General features: G+C 48.4%; 1 protein-coding gene across 1 annotated transcript; it reads left to right on the top strand.

Annotated features, from left to right (window-relative positions):
• The first annotated feature begins 211 nt into the window (after window positions 1–211).
• On the top strand, window positions 212–23,682 carry LOC127605335 (phospholipid-transporting ATPase IF-like). Its single transcript, XM_052072743.1, is given in 30 exon segments — window positions 212–607; window positions 2,708–2,824; window positions 3,207–3,296; window positions 4,290–4,370; window positions 4,485–4,592; window positions 4,873–5,001; window positions 5,705–5,808; window positions 5,885–5,932; window positions 6,088–6,152; window positions 7,349–7,430; window positions 8,415–8,565; window positions 9,013–9,210; window positions 9,430–9,684; window positions 9,686–9,873; window positions 9,949–10,017; window positions 10,274–10,347; window positions 10,564–10,667; window positions 10,784–10,965; window positions 11,117–11,320; window positions 11,421–11,574; window positions 12,165–12,267; window positions 12,381–12,526; window positions 12,620–12,679; window positions 13,384–13,511; window positions 13,617–13,755; window positions 14,857–14,922; window positions 15,099–15,202; window positions 15,331–15,496; window positions 19,333–19,499; window positions 21,379–23,682. Coding segments are annotated over 30 exon segments (3,591 nt in total). The 5' UTR covers window positions 212–580; the 3' UTR covers window positions 21,461–23,682.
• Window positions 23,683–24,831: the final 1,149 nt, after the last annotated feature.

Genomic DNA, 24,831 nt, shown 5'->3' with positions numbered 1-24,831 from the left:
GGAGGGGCCTTACTGACGAAACCGGTTTCAATCAATGAATTAACTTTCAACTTTTCATACAACAAAGGAGCTCAAAGTGCTTTACGGAAAAGCAATATAATAATAGCTCCCACGCGTACGTACACGCACACGCAATTTTAAAACCACAGACAAATAAAGAAACTAATGTATTTTTTCTGTCGACCGACAGGGGTCGCTGCAAAGCTGCCTGGAGTGCCTTGGACGGCGCTGAAGCTTGCAAGTGGAAACAGCAGCCGCGCGGCGCGCTCCTGTAGAAAGACAAGCCAACAGAAGAGATGTAGCGTAGCTTTGCTGGGACTTGGTGTGCTCAGTCGTCTGTGGCTCTTTGACTGCGGAGCATTTTGGCCGAATCTCATCGCAAAATGGGACGAGCCGCTTGTAATCTTTTGCACTACGACGCAGTGTGAATGTGTCGCGTAATGCGATCGCGAGGAGGAGTTGCCTTTTGGGGGGGAAACGTTGATGTTGCGGGACGCTTTTCGCCGCGGAGGAGCTAGTTGCTAGTGCTGGCTAGTGGCTGGTTGCGGCTACTCGGGACGTCTTTTTTTTTCTCGCAAGGATGCTCCGATGGATACGACAGCAGCTGGTAGGAGTTATTCCGCAACGTGTTCACTGCATTTGAGACATGTCACTTAAATGACGGGTGACGGTAGCCAAGAAAAATGTGGACGAACTTTAGTTGGGTAATTTGTTTAGCTAGCTTTGCCAGATAGCTCTTTTGGATGATGTGTCCAAAAAAAAAACGTCGATTCCATATAATCCAACCAGCTAGCAAACGTCAAGTTGGTGAAAACGAGAAGACAATGTAGTCAAATAGACAGTCGGGTGTTGGCGTTGAGTTGACTTCCGACTGGCATTAAGTTGAGACGCACTGGCAGAGCGGCTGCTTTCATTTGCTCAACTTGTGCGAAGTCAGTTTGAAGTTGGTTTGGCTCCGTTGGCGTTTTGTACGATTCGCCCTCGCGCCGAGAAGCCAGCTCATCCTCTTCTTTCGTGTTCAATACCGATAATTACCGCGTAGCGTTACAACTCTTACAATACAATACTCTGGTCTCTTCTGTGGTTTTGTGCTATGACTTGCTACATATTTGCGGGCGTTGACTGCTCGGGTTAACGCATAATTTCCATCCTAAACTGTCTTTTTTTTTCAAACGAATATTTTATGTGTGACTTTGCGCATTCATGGGAAGCAAAGAACGTTCGACTTCCTCTCGCGAGCTTTGTTCTCATCTGTGTGGCAGGGCTCGAGACTAACTTCGTACTAGCTAACCATTTTTTTCATTTGTCGTAACAGCGCAAAAGTTACGGTTTTGTACTGTATATATCTGTATTACTTTGTTATAGATACATGGATACCTGTCTTTTTAAAGTAACTATTGACTGGTGAATGAATTACTAAAACGTGGTTATCATAAAATAATTGATTTGAATCACAGGACCGCTAATTTTATCAAAGCTTCTGGTGCTCCAGGTGCTTCGTGTCAGACGGTTGGCGAGGACTTTCGAACAAATCCGTCCTCAACACTCAAGAAGTCAATCGTTCTTATCTTATCATCCGCAGCTATTTACACTCGATATCTGTCCCCGTAACCCATTTTCAGGATGATATATTTTCACAGAAACTATCACGATAAATGATTATATCGTTGTTGGTTTTTTTTATGCTCCTGAAACTATGGTAAGCCATCGTAACAGGAGCAAATTAACATTTGATTCTCAAGAATATTTAAACACTGGCATTAAGTTGTAGAACAAGAAACCAAATGTAAGTATAACAGACTCAGGCGCTTGTTAAAATGGCACTTATTAGCAAATATTAAACACTTTGTAACTTGGTATCGAGCGTCGTTGGACTCTTGCCATCATATTGATGGGTCTTGATGGAGAACTTTAGTCCTCGTAGCTCTGTTCAAGAGTGACTCAGCAGTCATTTCACCAGATGTGGTTTTTTTTCGGTTTGCACTTCTCACTTCCCGGCAGGCACCTGACGTTTGAAATAATGGCTCGGTTGCAGTTTCCTATTTCTGTCAAACCCGGTCGATGTCGACTCTTCGCTTTCAGTGCCAATACGTTAGTGTGTGACCAGTGACGGACTGTTTTGCTTGGGAAGGGGTCACCGTTTCCAACCTAATTTGACCTCTCAGCAAAAGACAAATGGACATACTTAACGGGCTGAAACAACATCCTGTGGCAAAGATAACAAACGGCTCGGCTGAAAAGCAGTGTTATGAAGCTATGTATGAGCAACGTTGCGCCTTTGACGGCGGCGGCGGCGGCTCCTCGGCCATGACTAGCCCTGAATATTCATCATACAAGACCAGAATTGTCACTGATTGTCATGTTAAAATCTTTATACTGTATTATTTAAGACTGTAAGAAAACCTCTGTGTCGTAAAATTTTTTTTTGCATGTTATGGACAATTTTGCCAGTTTTCTGATCTTTATATATTTTTCAAGCCACACCTTTGGAAGGATTTAACATGTGCGCGTGAATGTGTACATCAGGGGTGTCCGAACTATGGCTGTTGGGCTATTTGTTTTTTTTTTTGGGGGGGGGTCCTAAATTTGGGTCCTCAGGAAATGACAACTGTGATTCAGAAATGTTCCTGTTCATGTCTTTTGACAAGTTTTTGGGCTCATCTTTTCCTCCGCTCTCCATTTCCCCTTCTACCCCCTCCACCTCCAGGGCTTCGACCCGCCCCACCAAAGCGACACCAGGACGGTTTATGTCGCAAACCGCTTCCCGCAGCGCGGTCACTACATACCTCAACGTTTTGCCGACAACCGAATCATATCATCAAAGGTACGGATTGCTTCAATAGTAACAGTCGGACGGCCGCTCTCTTGTCGTTGTCCCGATTGTGTCTAACGTAGACGTTAGAATCGGTCGCCGATAACGAGAGATGCCAAGTTTGGTCCTCTTTTCTCGCGGGCGCTGTTCTGGGGAGGGTGAAAATGTTCTGTAGACGATGAGGCACCCGCGCGGGAGACTGATCGCATGCGTTAAGAGTTGAGCAGCCATCTTAGGTTGACTTGAACTTGTTAGCGGGCTAATCATTTGCCTGACGTTATCGTTTTACCCGAATGTGACTTCTGAGTGCCAAAAGCACGTCAAAAGGGAGGGAAGTCCTTTTCCTTCTAACTTTGTTGCTGCGCCGCTAAGTATTTGTCTCCTTCTATTGCAGTACACCATTTGGAATTTTGTCCCCAAGAATCTGTTCGAGCAGTTCAGAAGGATAGCCAACTTTTACTTTCTCATCATCTTCCTCGTACAGGTAAACGTGCGCACATTCACCCCACCCTTCTAAAAAACATGCATCTTGTTTGCGCAGAGGAGTGTGAGTGAATGAATCAGCAGCCCGTGGGGGCACCGGTAGGAGATTACCCCCCCCCAAAAAAAAATGCTGCACCCTCACATTAAGTAAAAAAATGGAGCTTTACAAGCGCCCTTAAGCGTGAACACATCACAAAGCTCCGCCGGCTCGAGTGAGATTTGGCTCACGAGTTGTCAGAGCGCTCCTCAGTTATGTCGTGAAGACCCAGCGATGGACTCGACGATTTCTAAAAGGCTATTTTCACCCACTCGACTTGTCAGTGAAGCTTAGGTCATATTTGCCGCACGGAGTAAAAAGGCCCCTTTTGTATCTTGACGGTGTGGAAAGACAAATCTTCCAATTTTTTTATTTAAAAAAAAAATGGGCAGGGACGGATAACTCGATCCACGCCGTTGCGTCGAGCCGAGTATCGTGGCGGCTTTCCAGCCCGAGGCCAATTGACATCGGATCACGGATGCAATGCTATTTTTTTTTTATCTGCCTTGAATTCACACGGGGTTCAATTTAATTTTTTTTTTGTGGCCATTATTTATCTTGAAACAGAGATGACATAACACACAAACATGGCATTGATATTCTGACACCATCGAGGTCATTTGTCGATTGATGAATGTGTGGACCGTAACACATTTGCTTATTGGGCAAAAAAAAGAGAACGGCCGCTTCACCAAAATAATTTGGATTATGGCCAAGAAAAGATTCAAAACGGTGCATTTGTCTCGTCGATGGTTGATGTCAGCGTGCGGCACGTTCCTCTTTTATCTAAAGTGGCAGCGTGTGTCATTTTTCCACATCTCCTCAGACCCTCTTTGCTATGAAAAAATGCAAATTACAAACGCGAGGCAGTTTGTCTCGTTTTACCGGCGAAACGCACCAGTCATGAGAATGAATAATTTATTTTTTTGAGCATGTTTACTCTCTTTGTCTTTCCAGTTAATGATTGACACGCCGACTTCCCCCGTCACGAGCGGTCTGCCCCTTTTCTTTGTCATCACGGTAACGGCTATCAAACAGGTGACAACTTCTGCCTCGTGGCTTCCCTTTCGCCGTGTCGCTTGTTGTCGTTTGTGCGCTAGCTCGCTGGAACTATTGGATCTGTTGCAAAAATCTGATATGATGCCTTGACAGGGCTACGAGGACTGGCTGAGACACAAGGCCGACAACGAGGTGAACGGCGCCCCCGTGTTCGTTGTCCGCAGCGGAAGCCTGGTCCAGACAAGATCCAAGAACATCCGGGTATAAAAGGGAAACGGCTCACCTCCGAAAATGTTGGCAAGGAGCATTGTAAACAGGCCAGGAATTTTTGTCGAAATCACATGGCCTGTGTCAAATTTCAATTTTTTTAGTATTGTATAAATTATTTTGTCATGTCGCGGGCCATAGAGAAATGGATTGGGAGCCACAAATGGCCCCCGGGCCATCAGTTGGGCACCCCTTGATCTAACGCCTGCACTCGGGAGTACAGCGTCCATGCGCGTAGGTGCCAATGTGTGTGTTTTCTGGGCTGTTTGCGCAGGTGGGGGATATCGTACGCGTCGCTAAAGATGAGACCTTTCCGGCCGATCTGGTGTTGCTGTCATCGGACCGTTCGGAGGGCACCTGTCACATTACCACCGCCAGCCTCGATGGAGAGACCAATCTCAAGGTGTGTGAAGACGCCGCTGGTATGCGGGGAAGCGGGATTGTGTGAGAAAATGATTCATCGGCTGTCGACTATTGATTGTGGTTGCGTTCCGTATTCTCCGTTGTGCCAAAGTGTGGCAATTGCATAAAAGTGAGCTTTTTTGGGGGTTCTTGTTAAAAAAAAGCCCTCCATTCTGGTAAACATCTACCACAGGGGTCACCAAACTTTTTGAGAGTGAGAGCTACTTCATGTGTACTGATTGTGTGAAGGGCTACTAAATTGATACACGTCTAAAATAACATTTGTACAAATTACATTTAATAATATTAGAACATTAGCTAGCTAGATGTATACTGTAGCTAGCTAGTTAGATAGCTAAATAGGTAGCTATAGAATCTATAATACTGCCCATGTTTGCATTTTTAAATCATAATTTCTACGAGCAAATCACAATCCTAGCACTGGCGGGCTACTGGTGTGGTCCTCACGGGCTACCTGGTGCTCGCGGGCACCACGTTGGAGACCCCTGATCTACCATATACTGTATATTTTTGACACATTTTCATGTTTCCTTTGGACCCGCATGTGGCAAGATACAAATAGATGAAATTCCTCCCTTGATAGCTCAGCGCCGTGTTTTAACTTGGAACTTGAATCACACGTTGGCTCGCCTTTCCCAAAATATTCTCAACTCGACCCAGATTTTGTGCGCCCGTGTTTGCAGACGCACTTCTCGGTAGCAGAGACGGCAGTCTGTCAGTCGGTGTCCCGACTGGAGACCTTGCAGGCTGTCGTCGAGTGTCAGCAACCGGAAGCTGACCTCTACAGGTAATTGAACGCACAAAAGGATTCTGTCCCAAATCTTCCCAAGTCAACCCTTGCTCAAAGGCATCATCCTTCGCAGGTTTGTTGGTCGAATAACAGTGACTCAGCACGGGGAGGACGTTGTCAGGTGAGATTTTTCATTCATTTTAGTGTGACTGCTCGGGATTTTGTTTTTCAATCACATTTTTAAATGACTATTTCTTTCCTAATGACAACAACATGTCTACACGTCCATCTTTGTGTTAATTAACACTGCGGGACGTTGCTTCCGCTGTATGTCAGACCACTAGGTCCGGAAAACTTGCTGCTACGAGGGGCCAGGTTGAAAAATACCAAAGAGATATTCGGTGAGTCAAAGATTTGATACGGGGGGGGGTGCTGGAGCCTATCCCAGCTGTGTCCGGGCAGTAGGCGGGGGACACCCTGAATCGGTTGTCAGCCAATCGCAGGGCACACAGAGACGAACAACCATCCACGCTCACACTCACACCCTGGGACAAATCAGAGTGTTCAATCAGTTTCCCATGCATATTTTTGGAATGTGGGAGGAAACCGGAGTACCCGGAAAAAACCCACGCAGGCCCGGGGAGAACATGCAAACTCCACACAGGGAGGCCGGAGCTGGAATCGAACCCGGTACCTCTGCACTGTGAAGCCGACGTGCTAACCACTGGACTACCGGGCCGCCAGATTTGATACGGATGAACTAAATTACTGACAGTGTACCCTTGCTATTTGCCAGTTGAAGGGGGAAAGAGTGCCCTGCTGTACATAGCCAATCAGTTCGTAATTGACGTCCCCAAAAGGGAGGTTATTACATGTAGATGACGCTAGCCGACGGCAGCAAATCATTAAAAAAAACGAAGAGGATCACCCTGACAACCGCTTTCAGTCCTTCAATTATTCAACATCGACAAACCAACTTCTTATGAGACTCATCAATCGTATTAGCCGGCATGCTAGCCTGAATAGCATGCTAGCACAAACGGACGTATTAGCTTCAACATATTACAACATAGGCGGCCCGGTAGTCCGGTGGTTAGCACGTGGGCTTCACAGTGCAGAGGTACCGGGTTCGATTCCAGCTCCGGCCTCCCTGTGTGGAGTTTGCATGTTCTCCCCGGGCCGGCGTGGGTTTTCTCCGGGTGCTCCAGTTTCCTCCCACATTCCAAAAACATGCGTGGCAGGCTGATTGAACACTCTAAATTGTCCCTAGGTGTGAGTGTGAGCGTGGATGGTTGTTCGTCTATGTGTGCCCAGCGATTGGCTGGCAACCGATTCAGGGTGTCCCCCGCCTACTGCCCGGAGACGGCTGGGATCCGCGACCCTAGTGAGGATCAAGCGGCTCTGAAGATGAATGAATGAATATTACAACATATTAGCTTCACGCGTGGGCCAACACGTGTGCGCTAATACTTCACACAAACAGTGTTAAGTCACTAAACACACTCTCTGGCATTTAGCCACACTCACTATTCGCTTCACGAGCAATCTCACATTGTCCTTACGTAATACATTTCATCTCTGGTGTGTTTTACTGCAGGTGTCGCAGTTTATACGGGGATGGAGTCCAAAATGGCCCTCAACTATAAATGCAAGTCTCAGAAACGCTCTGCAGTGGAGAAGTGAGCATTTTCGTTGTCAAATTAGCCCCATTCCGTTTCGGTGCATTTGCGTTGTATATTGATCGGGAACGCGGGACATTAAATGGCATATTGGAATGAAGGTAGACCTTTTCCACAATGACTAGGAACTGATAAATGTCCATACGAAAATCGGTCAGTCCATGTGTACTTGTGTCTTATACTCCCCCCTCGGTTTTGAATGATTTAAATCAGGGGTGTCCAAACTTTTTGCCAAGGGGGCCAGATTTTATGTGGTAAAATGTCGGGGGCCGACCTTGGCTGACATTCTTTACATTGAACAACAATATTGTTCAACAAATTTTAGTAAGCCAGTCTGTTTCACATTTCCATTTTTATTTTAATTTCAACAATCTTAAGAATGTCTTTTGGTTCATTTGAAACAGGTATATCACATGCAACTGCTTATTCACTTGACTTTTTCTTAAACAGAAGTCTCCTGAGTGCAAATTGATTGATTTGAAACGTAAAATGTATCACCATGACTTTTCAATAGTCACAAAACCTTTGACTCGAACAACAGGGAAATGAACAAGCAATACACATATCCACAACTGCAAGGATCATTTGAAATATGACATATCAGTCAATATAAACACGGAGTGATGTCTTGTTAACTCGTGAGTGATGCCCTCTAGTGTCTAAATGCTATTACTCATTTAGTGAATGCTATTACTCATTTAGCCACTAGAGGGAAGCAGTACTCCATGAAACATCACTCACCAGTCTACGAGACCTCAGTCAATGCAACACGTGTTCCATTGCGCCCAACCTGCGGGCCAGACGGCACTGATTTTATGACGGGGGCCGAGGGCCGGATGAAATTCGACCGCGGGCCGGATTTGGCCCGCGGGCCGGACTTTGGACATGCTTGATTTAAATTTTTCAACGGGGAAAAAAAATGCATGTTATCCTAGAGAAGTATTCGTCAGGTACGTGTTTGTTAAATACATTTTCCCGTATCAGATCAATGAATACCTTCCTAATCATCTACCTGGTCATCCTGCTGGTGGAGGCCGTCCTCAGCACCATTCTGAAATACGCCTGGCAGGCTGAGGACAAATGGGACGAGCCCTTCTACAACCAAAAGACCGATCAAGAGAAAAACAGCAGCCCGGTAAATTGTCCAAATGTCCTTTTGTCAGTTGAGCAGATGATCCGCTCGCTACAAATATGACATCGAATGAGATATATTTGGCGTCTCCTCACCTTCTTTTTTAATTTCTTTATTTTTTAAAAGCATGAATAACCTTTTTGCCTGCCGCGTTCACTTACGATCCGATTTTCGGATGTGTGCGCCGTGTGATTGTTTTCGATGAGTAATAAATGAGTAAATATGCATGCGTTTCATTTGTCGCATGCATATTTATTCCGCGAAATCATCAAACGAACGCCATTTTTTGTTGTTGTTCCAATGCAAGTCAGACGTTTACCGTCATTGAATAAATCGAATGCTTTTACAACCGTTCATTCTAATTCTTCCGCTCTTAACCGCTGACTGCCTTCTTTTTTTTTTTTTACCCACTCAATGGAACACAAGTTGTCCCCATTTACGTCCCCACAGATTTTGAAATTCATCTCAGACTTCTTGGCATTCCTGGTTCTCTACAATTTCATCATTCCCATCTCACTCTATGTTACTGTGGAGATGCAGAAGTTCCTTGGTTCCTTTTTCATAGGCTGGGATTTAGACCTGTACCATGAGGAGAGTGACCAGAAAGCTCAGGTCAACACCTCAGACCTCAATGAAGAACTCGGCCAGGTATGAAACATACGGACTAAAATGTATGTAATTGTAAATAAAGGCGAAATATAATTTAGAAATGAATTAGCCAAAGCTAAAATATGTTTCTGTGAGCGCGAACGGTGTCTTTCATTTTGTGTTGTTGATCGGTCGGTTTACTTGCTGAATTGTCGGACTTTTTTTTTTTTTTTCGCCACACAGAAGGTATGTGAACCTGCCGTTTTGTGTTTTTGACAGGTGGAATATGTGTTTACCGATAAGACGGGCACCTTAACAGAAAATGAAATGCAATTCCGGGAGTGTTCCATCAATGGGATCAAGTATCAGGAAGTGAACGGCAAACTTGTGCCGGAGGGTCGAACTGACGATTCGCCGGATGGCTCGACGCCAAACTTGGTAAGAGCGACTCGACTCTACATAGGGCGTGCGTGTCTTGAATTTCAAATACAAATATACACATTGTATTTTTCTCCCCCCCCCCCTCCCCCTTTAGGTTGGAGAGGAATTGCTATTTCTCAAAGCGGTGTCATTGTGTCACACAGTCCAGATCAGCTACGACCAGCCAGACTGCCTCTCTGGCGCAGGAGATCCATTCTCCCACGTCAACGGATTTTCCGCCAACGAAATGGAATATTACGCTGCCTCACCAGATGAGAAAGCTTTAGTGGAGGCAGCGAAGAGGTAAAGTAAAATCTTGGCTGGGGGGGGAACCACACAATTTCTAACAGACGGCGTTTGCTTGTTTTGCATCCTTAGGATCGGCGTGACCTTTACCGGGATCAGAGGCGACACGATGGAAATCAAAACGTTGGGCAAAGCAGAGAAGTAGGTTGTCACGTTTGGTGACCGGATTAATTCAGAACGTTGGTTGGACGTTGCCCGACGATGAGCTGCTTTAAATAACAAATCAATGGACGTAAAGTGGCGGATCATTGCGAAGTGGGAAGCAAATGACACGTTTTTTTCCCCCCCATTTTAGTCGTGCACATTGAAGTTGAAGGGGTGGACACTTTTTTGGAAGTTATGTTGTTTGACCTTGACCTCTGCAAATGAGTGATTCTTCTTCTTCTTACACTTTCAGATATAAGCTGCTCCACGTGTTAGAGTTTGATGCCAACCGCAGACGGATGAGCGTCATACTCGAGAGCCCTTCAGGTACCGGCGGTTTTTCCATTGTTGAAACGACGTCCATGCCGAGAAACAAAAGTCAAGATATTTTCCAAGTAATCGATGGAAATTGGAGGAAATATCGATTGTTATTATTATTTTTTCTTTGATGTTTGAACGTAGGGATGAGGATGATGACGCGTAATCTCTTTATTTTATGCGGAATGTTGAGTTCCTAACTTTTTGCTTTGATTCAACCTGGAGGTGGCAAAGTGCTGTTCACCAAGGGAGCAGAGTCGGCCGTCCTTCCTTTCGCCACCAGCGGGGAGATCGAAAAGACGAGAATTCACGTCGATGAGTTTGCCTTGGTGAGTCACGGGATGTTTCTTGTGACGATTGTCACAATCGATCTAGTCTATTGACAAAGTCTATTCGCCCCTCCCAATTTTTTTTTTTTTTTTCCTTTTCCGCATCCCCGCTGCAGAGAGGATTACGGACCCTGGTGGTCGCGTGTCGCCACTTCAGTCCGCAGGAGTATATCGAGGTGGACAAGCATTTGAACAGCGCCCGCACGGCGCTGCAGCAGAGGGAAGAGAGACTCCAGCAGGCCTTCGGCTACGTCGAGAAAAACCTGCGAGTCCTCGGAGCCACGGGGGTGGAAGACAAGTACGGATTTCTCATCAGCTGAACAAATTGACGCATCTCAAAGGAGCGGCTCTCGAGGACCAGACTTGGCCCCGCCCCCCTGAGCTCTAACCGGTGGTCAGGCTATTCCGCGCATTTCCGAACCGAAAGTTGTGATCTTATGTGTCGCCAGGCTCCAAGACAAAGTTCAGGAGACCATCGAGTCCCTGCGCCTGGCGGGAATCAAAGTGTGGGTGCTGACGGGCGACAAACACGAGACGGCGGTCAGCGTCAGCCTCTCCTGCGGTCACTTCCACCGAACCATGAACGTCCTGGAGCTGCTGCAGCAACGCTCGGACAACGAGTGCGCCGAGCAGCTGCGCAGGCTGGCTCGAAGGTGACTTTGTCTGCCGCGAAATGAAACGCGCGGGGGGGGGGGGGGGGTCCAATTTTGACTCCCAACTGCTTGTTTGAGCTTTGCTAACGTGGGTTCCTAGGATCAAAGAGGACCACGTCATCCAGCACGGACTGGTGGTGGATGGAGCCAGTTTATCTTTGGCTTTGAGGGAACATGAAAAGCTCTTTATGGAAGTTTGCAAAAACTGCTCGGCGGTGCTGTGCTGCCGCATGGCCCCCCTGCAGAAGGCCAAGGTAAGCGACATTAATGATCGTTATCTTTGACTCTGAGGATCGTTGATTGTTTTATTTTTTTTTTTGCATTTGCATCTGCTACTTTCAGTAAATCAACACGTTCTTGCTTAATTTAATTCATTCAGTCATTTTCCGAGCCGCTTGATCCTCACTCGGGTCGCGGGGGGTGCTGGAGCCGATCCCAGCTGTCTCCGGGCAGTAGGCGGGGGACACCCTGAACCGGTTGCCAGCCAATCGCAGGGCACACAGAAACGAACAACCATTCGCACTCACACCAACAATTTAGAGTGTTCAATCAGCCTGCCACGCATGTTTTTGGAATGTGGGAGGAAACCGGAGCACCCGGAGAAAACCCACGCAGGCCCGGGGAGAACATGCAAACTCCACACAGGGAGGCCGGAGCTGGAATCCAACCCGGTACCTCTGCACTGTGAAGCCCACGTGCTAACCACTGGACTAACGGGCCGCCCTTGCTTAATTTAATATTCAATATTTTTGTTTGAACTGTTTAAGATCCAGTGCAAAAAAATAAAAAATAATAATAATAATAATAAATAAAAAAGTGCTATTTTCTTTTTGTTTTTGTCCAGGTGGTGCGTCTTTTAAAAAGCTCCCCAGAGAAACCGATCACTTTGGCCGTCGGGGACGGAGCCAACGACGTCAGCATGATTCAAGAAGCCCACGTTGGCATCGGTAAACAAGCGCGCCCTGGGGTGGGGGTGGGGGGGTCGTCACGCCTTTTTTCAACTCTTGGCCTTTCCCAGTGAGGGAAGCGGCGCCCTGACGGCTCTGTTCTGTCGCCGCAGGCATTATGGGAAAGGAAGGTCGCCAGGCCGTGAGAAACAGCGACTATGCAATTGCCAGATTTCGATTTCTGGCAAAACTACTGCTGGTCCACGGTCACTTCTACTACATTCGAATCGCCACACTCGTGCAATACTTTTTCTATAAGGTGCGGTGAGTCCAAAGTGTTGATCATCGCCCCCCCCAAAAAAAAGTTTTTTCAGATGATTGAATTGCAACGTTGCACTTCTTTCTTTTGCAGAATGTGTGTTTTATCACACCCCAGTTTTTATACCAGTTCTTCTGCCTGTTTTCACAGCAAGTAAGTTCGGTTTTGTGCCCTTGATTATTGACCGCATGTTTATTTTTATTTTTTTTTTCATTTCCGTATTGCGCAAGAGCCGAAGTGGTGACTCGGTTCGCGACAACTTGAAGTTTATTTTTTGTCAGTGCGGCCATTTTGGATTTTGACTTTTGGGGTCAGCACAATAAACATTAGGCGGCCCGGTAGTCCAGTGGTTAGCACGTCGGCCTCACAGTGCAGAGGTACCGGGTTCGATTCCAGCTCCGGCCTCCCCGTGTGGAGTTTGCATGTTCTCCCCGGGCCTGTGTGGGTTTTCTACGGGTGCTCCGGTTTCCTCCCACATTCCAAAAAATATGCATGGCAGGCTGATTGAACACTCTAAATTGTCCCTAGGTGTGAGTGTGAGTGTGAATGGTTGTTCGTTTCTGTGTGCCCTGCGATTGGCTGGCAACCGATTCAGGGTGTCCCCCGCCTACTGCCCGAAGACAGCTGGGATAGGCTCCAGCACCCCCCGCGACCCTAGTGAGGATCAAGCGGCTTGGAAGATGAGATGACAATAAACATTCTCGAACGCGCCTCAAAATAAGAAAGGGGCAGGGGGGAACGGCTTGTCCGCATTCACTCATTTATCTCAACCCTCCCCCCTCCCAGTTTGACACGCGAGCAAGCTGTTGAGAATGCGCCCAAATGATTTTGAACGGCCTCTGCCGACTGTGTTGCAGACCCTGTACGACAGCGTTTATCTGACGCTGTACAACATCTGCTTTACCTCACTGCCCATCCTGGTCTACAGTCTCTTTGAACAGCTTGTTCATCCACACGTCCTGCAGACTAAACCGGTCCTGTACAGGTAACTCCACATGGGACACCCCCCCACACCCCCCACCCCTCAACCCACACAGCTTGATATATAGAAGAGTTGAAAATGCGTTTTCTGCCTGTGTTTTCTTTACAGAGACATCAGCAGGAACGCTCTGCTATCTTTCCGGACGTTCCTCTACTGGACGGCCTTGGGCTTCTGTCACGCTTTTGTCTTTTTCTTTGGCTCCTACACGCTGATGGGTGAAGACACCACGCTGATGGGCAACGGGCAGGTGCGTGCCTGTGACACGTTTTTTTTTTTCTTTTTCTTTGCTCGTGTTTTTTTGTCAGATCTCAAAAGTAGAATCGCCGAACTCCCACCCGGCACGAATGCGATGAGCTTTTCCCTTCCGGGTCTCCGCTTCTCGATTTCCCGATGTGTCGCGCTCCCTAATGGCAAGCGTTTCCGCGGGTTGAATTTGTTTTGAGTTTTATAACCCGTCTCTGGTTTTTGGATTTGAGAATCTGTTTTTCATCTTGCCTGGCTTTGCAATTTGTGTCATCCTAACTCTTGCTGACTTTTCTCACTTATCTTCTCTTGTCATCTTTCATCGGCCTCCTGGCTTCATGCCGTGCATGTTTTCAGATCTTGCGAGCTAACAGGCAGCTGGTAAGCATCGGCCCTACAATTTGAAAGCTTTTCTGCGTGGCGGGCGGCGCTCAATTAGGAACGACACCGTTTTTATTTATTTTTATTATTATTTTATTTTTTTACATGGGTGATCATTTTGTTTCCAGACGCTGGAAATTATTTTAGCCAACTGTCACGTTTGGGCGACCGATTAGCACGTCAGCCTCCCAGTGCAGAGGTTGAGGGTTCGATTCCGGCCTTCCCGTGTGGAGTTTGCATGTTCTCCCCCGTGCCCGCGTGGCTTTTCTCCGGGTATTCCGCTTTCCTTCCACATTCCAAAAATCACGCATGGCAGGTATAATGGAACATTCGCAATTGTCCCGAGGTGTGATTGTGAGCGCCGATGGTTGTTGGTCTGTGTGTGCCCTGCGATTGGCGGGCAACCGGTTCAGGGTGTCCCCTGCCCGCTGCCCGAAGGCGGCTCAGATAAGCTCCGGCTAGCCCGCATCCGAGCGGATTATAAAAGGGATGAACAACTCGCAGAAAAGCTGCATTTACTGTACATTTCGAATTAACTTTTGGGTCAACGTCTCTTCCTCAAGAGAAAAACTGCTGCATGGTCTGAGCAATGACGACGAGTTCAAGCGTTAAGACGCGTAACTCGAATGATGATTTATGTTGTAGCAGGAAAATAATGATCACATTTTGTAAACTGGAGAGAAAAGGGACTCATTTTCTTTGTCAATTTTTCTGTCACCGACAGATGTTTGGCAATTGGACTTTTGGGACGTTGGTCTTCACGGTCATGGTCATCACTGTCACGTTAAAGGTAAACCATTCAAAAATGTTTGCTCTTCAATTCAAGTGCTATTTTGCGCATGCGTACGTGCACTTTGGCTGATGCAATGGGTTTTTTTGTTTTTTTTTTTCCTTGTCAAATCCTCAAAACATTGTTTGTGAACGTTTCACACCTTTATCGCCCCCGTCTGCTCCAACTAAAAACAGCTGGCATTGGAGACTCACTTCTGGACATGGATGAACCATTTTGTGACGTGGGGCTCAATTGCCTTCTACTTCATCTTCTCTCTCTTCTACGGAGGAATCATCTGGTAAGAAATGTACCGAATCATCGTCAGCCGAGAACCTTTTTGTCACCATTTGTTTTTGTTCCCGTTGTTCCCCCTCACACACAATTTGCGAACGAGTGCGCTTCCTCTTCTCCGTTTTACTCCCACAGGCCGTTCCTCCACACGCAGGACATGTATTTTGTCTTTGTGCAACTGCTGTCCAGCGGCTCGGCCTGGTTCGCCATCATCATCATTGTCGTCACGTGCCTATTTCCCGACGTGGTGAAGAAGGTCTTCTACCGACATCTGCGGCCCACCGGCACACAGAAGAGTCAGGTAGAAGGGGCGGCAAAAGGAGTTGGGGGGGGGGGGGTTGGTCAATCTTCTTGTCAAATGAGTCATTGACAGAGCACACGTCTGGCAGAATCTCACCAAAAATCACATAGTCGGGGGGGGGGGGGAGCTGCGCATTCTTAACACTCGGCACTGCTGGCCGCGACTCGGGATGTTGTGAGTCGATGGGGAGGGGATGTCAAAGATCGCCTCAGTTCCACCTTCCCATGGGAAAGTAGAGTCTTGGGTCTCTTGAGGCAGTCTCGCTCTCCTCCCTCCCGGGGGAGGACGGGGGTGAGGTCAACAAGGTGGTTCAAAAGCACCACAGGGACTCGGCTCCGGGGGTGGATGAGATCCGCCCGGAGTTATTCAAGGTTCTGGGAGGATGTCTTGGTCAACACGCCTCTGCACACACATTTGGACAGTGCGGGACTGCAAAAAGCATGGCGTGAAATCCTGCCACCTAGTGGAGGAGTTCAAGTATGTTGGGATCTTGTTCATGAACGGGAGATTGACAGGCGAATCGGTGCAGGGTCATCACTGATCACGGACGGATGCAAGTGGCCAAAATGAATTTCTTCCGCAGGGGTGTCCGAGCTCTCCCGAAGAGAGAGGGTGAGAAGCTCGGTCGGTCATCCGGGAGCGGCTCCTCGTCGAGCCGCTGCTCCTCCGCATTGAGAGAAGCCAATCGAGGTGGCTCGGGCATCTGATGAGGAAGCCTTCTGGACACCTCCACGGGTTCCAGTTCTACCCTGAAACCGTTTGGTGTTCTCGAACCCGTCATGGAAAAGTCCCTTGACATCTGACGGTCGGCCTACAAACAGTTCGGGGGTCCCCCCCCCCCCTCAGAAAATTTGAACTAAGTGGCTGGGGAAATGGAAGTGCCGCTAAAGCCGCCGCCCCCGGATAAGCGGAAGAAAATTGCTGGGTCGTGCACCGCTCGACTGTACACCCCCGTAGTTTCCGCTTTTCACGCACACCCTCTCGCCCCCCCCCCTTTGACTCGGAAGGCGCACCGAACATTTGCATGAATTGTGTTTTGCGCCAGTACATTTCGGCTTCCGTCCGGAGGGCACAGACTCCTCACGGCGCTTGCTACACTTGCTGTCATGACCCTTTCCGCTTGTGCGAACCGACCGCTTAATCATGCAGACCGAGCTTAAAATAAGACCGGGGGGGCGTGGGGGGGGGGGGGTCAGAGGAAGAAAAATGAGAGGAGAGCGAGAAGGAAAATACTCTCAGATTTTATATTTCCATCGTTAGGTCATCACAAAAGGTGGCACGCGCAAACAAACAAAGTTGACCAACGTCTGGCATTTTGTCGGGGGGGGGTGGCTGTCTCCAATCTTTTCTGTGTGTGCTCTAACCTTTGTTGTCCTCGTGTGTGTGTGGTTTTCTGAAGGTCTAACCTCTCTGTATGCTTTGGCGTAGATGTATTCCAACTGTGTGGCAATAGGTGACGACTTCATCGCTCTTCAACCTCTCTCCAGAGCCAAGAACCCGCTGGGCAAAATTAGGTAGCGAACACGAGACGGAGTCGGCCCCCCCATCCCGACTTTGAAATATACTGTGTTCCAAGTTATTTTGGATGGGTGGATTTCAGACAAACGAGCGTTTTCTGACTTTTTTTTTTTTTGTTTGTTTTGTTTTTCCGACCGTGCGTCTAAATCAGTATCACTCTGGGGGGTTTGCTCATTTCTCAGATGAGCCAAATTAAGCGAACGTTCTTTCCACTTTTCTGCATGATTAGGCTAGTTTACTTTTCACGGCGTACACGTTGAAATGAAGTCGCGTGACGCCGATGAGACGCGGCGAAACGCCCTCCCGTCGATCGACACGTCACTGCGGTTCCCCAGGGCTCCGTTTCGAGCCCCTTCGGGTTTCCCGAATGACCTCTGCAACATACCATCCCCCCGACCTCAACCCTATGGAGAGCATTCTGAAACCGAAGCTCAACCGAGGGGCCCGATGATGCGCACGATTTGTTTTGAGCGCAAATTTGTTGAATGCTCTCCGTGTTGACAATCTATGACAGGTTGAGATCTTTGTTTTCGCAAAGCTGCCGCGCGTTTCGATTCATTTTGCCATTCCCGCTGTCAGCTTGGCGCAAAATGAATATCAAGGGAATGTAATTATTGATGATCAAAAAATCTCATTCTCTGTCAATACTGCATGCTTAATAATTTGGTACAGAGTCTGTCACATTTAAAAATAATTTGAAGACTACGAACAACATTATCAGATCTTCCTCTGTCACTCACACACACTCGCAGTTAAAATATTTTTTCATGCGTTAAGTAGTCGTGCCGTTAGAAATGAAACCCCGTATCTAGCCACCCCATTTGCAATTCGACATTTCGTAGGGCTTCAAGACTTTTTAAAGGCAAGGGATTGCAATTTATCGACCCCCCCCCCCCCCCCACACCGGCTGACCTTAGTCGTCGCTTTTCTTTTCTTTTCTTTCTTTCTTTTTTTTTTATGTTTGGCTTTGCGTGTATTGCGTTTGAGGCGGCGGCCGAGCCGCAAGCCGCTCGATCCACCAGCGGGGGGCAGCGCTCACCGTGCGCATCTTTGTGTCCCTTCAGATGGAAAAGGACGAGGGTCGAGTCGGCCCACAATCTGACTCTGTTAAGGCCCGTCGGCGCCCAGGGGAGGACAATTGGCACCTGCTAGCTGCTTATCCTCCCCCCCCCCCCCCCCCCGCCCGCCCGCCGCCCCGCCCTCAGCCCAGACCCTTGACACCCCCCTAGGTAGTAACGTCCGACTCTCCCATTGCACTGTTACCGTCATTGCCCCGAAGCCACATGACGGTCGGTCTGCCTGCCCCCCCCCCCCCCCACCTCGCTGCCTCATTTTTTCATCCCCACCCCCACCTTTTGACGTATCCTTGCGGCTCCGAAAGCCCTCGCCCACCTCCACCGTTGGCCCCCAGCTCGACCCTAAACTTGGCCACAAGTTTCCCGCGCCTGCCCCCCCCCCAGTCCGCCATTCTTCAGTCGATTTGACGGAGAATGTGCTCGGCATGCTGACATCTTCCTGTCATGTTTTCCTTGAACCACCTGACCTTGCTGCCTGTATTCTCGCGCATGTTCAGTCTCGAATGATGCATTGTCGACTTTGACTTGATTTTATTTTATTTTTTTGCGATCTTAAGTGACCTACAAACCCACCACATTGACACTTGAGGATCGATTGCCGTCTCCCAGATCAATCAAATGACTCGGCAAATTAGCGCTAACGCAATCGATCAACGTCAACGATGAAGACGACCGCAGTCAGTGAAGCAAAATTCACAAAATTGGAATTTCAACGACACATTTGTGGCTTGTGCCGCAGTTTGTGCTCCGCAGATGTCCAACGATCGACCTGTTTCAAAAATTGTACAGATTCGTCCGCGAAGGGATTTAGCACGGGGGGGGGGGGGGGGGGTATTTTCTTGCTCGCGGTCCTTTGAAACGCAACCCCAAACGAGCAGGGACAAAAATCTGAGTTGTCGGGTTTACTCTGCAAGGAGGTCATTTCAGTGTACAGAGTGGCAAAAGATTTGCACTCTCTGAGGGGGGCGGGGGCGGCGGGGGTCAGGATGTGTCAGGATGCAGCAACTTTCCTCAATTGTAAGGTTTTCTTGTCATGACTCGCTTCTAAATTTGCGTTTCTTTCATTTGGACGTTTCCGTCCCATTTGGTGGCATGCGTTGAATGTTGAACCTTCCGTTTTTGCCAACATGGCGTCTTCACTTTTGAGTACGACGGCGGCTTTGTTTGCGTGGCTAATGAGGTCTCCTCTTTCTCTTCCCTTTGTCTCCCCCCCCCCACGGCACGCCGCGTCCCGAAAAAAAGTCTTTGTCATCGCCCCAGGCCAAGGCCCTCAGCTGCGTGGAGTCCCTGTGCTGCTACCAACACGGGCAGAGCGGCTGCTCCCGGCTGGCCCGCCACCTGGAGCAAATGAGCGGACGCTGGCCAAGCGCCAGCAACCACTGCGACGACGCATCCGGTCGCGGCAGCAGGTGGGGGAGAGCGGAAACCTTCTTCGGTTTCGAACGTTAGTCACGTCGTTACCTTCGCGAGCGTTTACTGCGATCAACTGCGGCCAAACCGAAAGCATCGTGCCATGGCCGCAGGAAAAATCGCAAGCAGACTTTCATCCGAAAGGCGAGGTTGGCACGATCCTCACCAGCTCAGCACAACCGAGAGAGCCGTCGTGATAGACGGGCATGCCACAGGGCTCACTCTTAATCCCAATGTAACTTTTGTCCATGTGCTGGCCATGTGCTAGCCGTTTGGCGTTACTAGCTAGCTATTTTCCTGAACGCCTTGTACAGAAAGCCGATGAAAATAACGAGACAATACAAACAAGACCTGATTGCTTTCTTGAAAAAGTTGAAGAATTGCAAAGTGCCCCCCCCCTTTCATCCCTCCCAATTTTCTCAATGCGGCCCTCCGACGAAAAAGTTTGGACGACCCCCCCCCCCCCGGGTTAGATGGAGACACACTTGTGTCCGTGTTCTTTTGGTGAGTCCTTTGCAGATTTTGTGAGTGCACGAGAAGAAGGTGCATTGCGGGACCAACCCCCCCCCCCCCCCCCCCCCACAAAAAAAACTCCACAGCCGTTGCTCCTGGCTCAGATCGCACCCATTCGCCACGGAGCTCGTCGTGGGGCCTCCCCCTTCAGCGTGTGCACATAATTACAATTGTCGACGCGCTTCGTAATTACGCCAGTCCGTGTCCCGAGTAATAATCTCATTAACCCTGGAAAACTTCAATTATCGCGAAAATGGTTCGCGTGCCATTTCAACGAGATCATCTCTTTGGGCCATCGTTTTATATTAGCGGAAAGTACATCGTCTAATTCCTTCGGCGACAAAAGCTTAGCCCCCCCCCCCTGCCCCCCCCCCCTTTGCGTTGGAGTGGATTCTTCAAACTTAGTCATCAAGCCTAAGCGGCGACTTGAAAGGTGAACAGAATGCAGGCTTCGCGTGTTCTAAACCGAGGGGGGTTTAAAACATTTTGTTTTAAAAGTTGCCTTTTCATCATTCATTTGTATTGATAGCGAAAAGCTCTCCAGAACAGAAATGGCACCTCTTTTTTTCTGACACCCTCCCTTCAGACTCTGCCTCCTTTTTAGCTAACCTTCTGGCCCAAATTAAATGTCATTTTCAGTGCCGCAAATGGCCCCCAAGCCGTAGTTTGGCCTCATCGAAACCAACAAAGCCTCACGCCGGGTTTTCTCTCAACGGACCCTTCCTTCTCTTCGCCTCCTTCCCATCTCGCCGGCCCCCCCAAAACAAACCTAGATGCAGTCAGTGCCCCCCCCCCACAAACAAAGGCCGCCAACAGCTGACTTGACTCCAGGCGACAAAGCTGGAAGAGACGAGGCACGAATTTGCGTCCCACCTCTTGGCCCTTTGTAAATGTCACGTCACCGTCACACGCAGTCATGGCCTCATTTCCATCACAAGCCGAGTTACAGCCGTCAGTGGGGGGGGGGGGGGGGGGGGGGGGTATGTCAATATAACCCAAAGGAAATTGAAAATTGTTTGCCGTCGCCACCTAAAGGCCACAACGTGACTCAAGTGTACCTTGTAAAAAATCTTGCATGCGTTTATTTCGACTGAGCTGTCGATTTCGGTCCACCTGACATCAGGAAGTCCGTCGGTGCGTCCATATTTGGAATGAGGCTACACTGCTTCTCACCCCCCCCCCCCCATCCTATTTCCAAATCCCATTGCACTTTTTCCATCGCTCCATCCTGCTTGGTCGGGGTTCCAAAATTGAACAAAGCGATTTGGCAGCCGTTGGCCCGCCCCCTTTTTTTTTTTTTTTGCTCCCCCCCCCCACCCCAAGACATGACCGCCCTAACCCTCAGGTACTGCTGCCTCGTTTCAGGGCTTGGACCGACGCGGACAACTTCTACTCCAATGATCGCAGTGTCCTGACGCTGTCTCCCATCGAGGTCTCCCGTTGCTGAGCTGAACTCCCCCCCTCAACCCCCCCTACCCCCCACCACCCACAACCCCTTCGCCCCGTCTTCAAAGCTTACTTGGGTGGAAGTCCACTGCGGACTCAGCTGGAGCCGCTCATGAAACCAAAGGACACTTGTGGACCTGAACAGTCGAAGGTCCTCGGCAACGCATGAAGCTCATTTGCGGACGGCATATCGCGTCACATGCGAGCTAGTTGGGGGGGGGGGGGTCTGTTTTTCGTAGTAGCATGCGTCACGAGCTGACTAAGGAACTGCCAGACGTCCACGTGGCCTGAAGCTCCGGACTCAACGCCCAAAAAGGTCTTCCATCGGCACTCCCAAACCACGCTGCGGCGTGAGCAGCGCCCAAACTCCCGATGACCTTTGCCGCCACCATCCGGGCGGCGATCTGCACTTTCACGTTTACGAAATGGAGTAAACGCCCCCCCGCCCGCCCGCCCCCCAGCCCGTAGCATCCAGCAGCCGCCGGCTGATTCCTTTCGCCTCGATACCAAAGAACTGCGTTCTTTTTGTGCCTGCCCGCGCACGCGCTTGTGCGGCTTTCTCGTCTCGATTTCTCCCGACCTCAAAAGTGTGTTGTGGAAGCCATTTTTTTTTTCCAGGAAGATGGTGGCTGTCGAGGTTTTTTTCGGGGGGGGTGTTGTTTTTTGCCTTTGTCACTCAGCCTGGCGACAAAAAGGCGTCTGTCCGTCCGTCCGAGGCCGGGATGCTCCACATCCTTCCCTTCCGATATGTCCGATCGATGGCGATCGATAGCGAACGGGCAGACGCCTCGGCTCGTCCCGACTGACGCACGCCGACTCTTGACCGACGAATGTTTCCGTCTCCCTTTCAAACGCCGTTTTCGTGTCTACAAGTCATCTCGTTCATTTCTTCAGTCACGCTTCCCTTTCATTTTTTGTATTTGTGCTTTTGGACGTGACGTGACATGTTATTTTTTCCAAGATCCTCCATGGGAGAGCCTTTCCTGGTCCGGGGCGCGTCAGTTCATTTTGCCGGCCCGTCCTTCTCCAGCGGCCCGAGACGCCCGGCCGCCTTTGTCAATCTGTCGTTCTTTCAAGCCTAACAAAAATTCCGTCGTCGCTGCTATTTGAAGTCACTTGTCTGTCAGTCCTTCATGGTTCAATATGAAAATGGTTCAGGAAAATCTTAAATTCGTTGAAGGGATGATTTATTCAGGAGGCTACTCAAATGTCATGGCCCTAAAAACCCGGCCGGAGTCTCCCCTCCATCGGAACGGTTCGACCCCAACCCGTCATCTGCCGCCACGCATCGCGTCACTTGAAAACAATGTCAAAGGAAGTTCAGGATTGAGAACGTCTGATGTGTGATTTTGTGTATTCATTAATCATGTCTTTTGTTTTTGTTTTGTTTTGAAGTCAGCACTCCGTTATAGTCCATCGGTCCCGACCCGGTTTACTGACCATGACGTTAACGGTCGGAAAGCCACTTCTGTCGCTGCTTGGTCCGTCCCCTTTCTCAACGTTTCCAGTCAATTGTTGGCAAAACGGGAATCCGTCGTTTGATGGGTTGTCGGACCTTCTCACCTCAGGTTGAACTAAACCAAACGCGCAAACAATACGGTCTAGGTTTTTCCCATCATCAAGGAGAACTAGAGGCTGATTAGTCTTCACCTGAGAATCGAAAGCTATTTCTGGGAGATGATTTCTCAGCCATGCGATCCGCCCCTCCGCCCCCACCCCCGACCAAACAAAATCATGTCATACATCTGCGGCGTCTCATGAAGCCATGATATCTTCGTACAAGTATATTGGCACCTAACTGAAAACGGTTTTTCTATTATATGAATGCTGTCGATGTTAAGTTTGCGTTTCCAAATGTTCTAAGTGGGATCCGCTAGCTGTGTCCCTGACGCAGAACTGCTCCGTGACTTAGGTCTGAAATCAAAATGTTCACGTCACTTGGGAGATAGTCCCTTTTTTCAATTTGATTTGGAACGAGTGGCGATTATGCAGTCCTAAATTATTCAAAAAGCCGGCCAAAATGAAAAATGTGAACCGATCTCGTGTGTTGTGCATCAGCACGCGGCTGATGTGGCTCAGCACGGAGGTTAACGGGGGAATCATTTGGACTTTCACTCCTGTCGGCTGATGTCTGTTGTCTGTCATTCCTCTTGTTATACTGTCTTACTGCTAATGTGTATGAAAATGCGGTTATATTTATGAAATAAATACATTTTTAAGCAAGAGCAGTTGACGCTGTGCATGAAAACTCCCATCAGAGGTGTCAAGAGTATTGATGTTACTCGAGTAGAAGTATCAACTCCAGCTTTTTACTTAAGTATAAAAGTAATGATTTAAAAAAAACACAAAGTATAAACGTAATACAAGGGGAGGGGGGTAGTATTGAAGCAAAAGACACACATTTTCTTTCGTGCATTTCAACCTTAGGCCTTCAGTGACGTCACACACTACATTAACACAATATAAGCTCGTCAGGCAGCACTTCATTTCAGGAGCATTCGAAACCAACCATCAAGTATGCATTCACAATTAAGAGCAGGAAACTAAATTTACAGATATGGTCAAAAATAAAAAGATTTCAAAAATACTAAATAAAATGCCACCCAAATTACGCTGTGTGATCATAAGTCATAAGTCTGTCCAATAAATTGCGCAATGTCGCGGTTTCATATAAGACAGCAACCACACAATAACAAAACAAACTATTCTTTGAAAATAAAATTAACAGATCATTTGCATTTTGAGAATAGGCTATGCCACAGCAAATAACTGAAAATGTTGAGCAGCTGAAATGAATTTTAGTGCACAAAGCTGACTACAAAGCGCCATTATAAATTGCAGGTGAGCTAATTTATTTGATACATTTTTGCCATCTTTGTCATTTTATTTCGTGACCATTAATACTAACGAAAAAAAATAAGAAATGTAAAATAAAATTCATTTACTCACCAATGTAGTGCCTGTTCACAGAGCCGCAGATCTAAGCAAGTGTCCCCAAACGTTTTTAAACGCACCGTAGCTTTTAAGTGTCCAGCCGTGCTCTGATGTTTCCTTGCTGCCTTGGTCAAACAACTTCAATTGGTAAATCCAGTGGAAGGTCCGTCTTGAAAGTTGTTTGGAAAGTCGTCCTGCAACCAGATCAACGTCTTCTCCTTCGGCCATTTTGGATCAAAATGCAGCAACACCTCCCTCGAGCAGGTGCTAATCCAATCACCGAACGCGCACGTCCAATGACGTAAGCCCTTCTAGCTGGGCCTGGTACGCAGACTCGTGATCTGATTGGCTATTGCAAGCTGACTGTGCCCGCCTGATAATCTGAAGGGCCCGAGCAAGTTTAGTTTACCTGGGAACACAAACTATTTGAAATATGAT

Source organism: Hippocampus zosterae, chromosome 8 (assembly GCF_025434085.1).
Source record: "Hippocampus zosterae strain Florida chromosome 8, ASM2543408v3, whole genome shotgun sequence".
Taxonomy (NCBI): domain Eukaryota; kingdom Metazoa; phylum Chordata; class Actinopteri; order Syngnathiformes; family Syngnathidae; genus Hippocampus; species Hippocampus zosterae.
The sequence above is the reverse complement of the archived record's forward strand: the minus strand, read 5'-3'. Positions and strand labels throughout refer to the sequence as shown.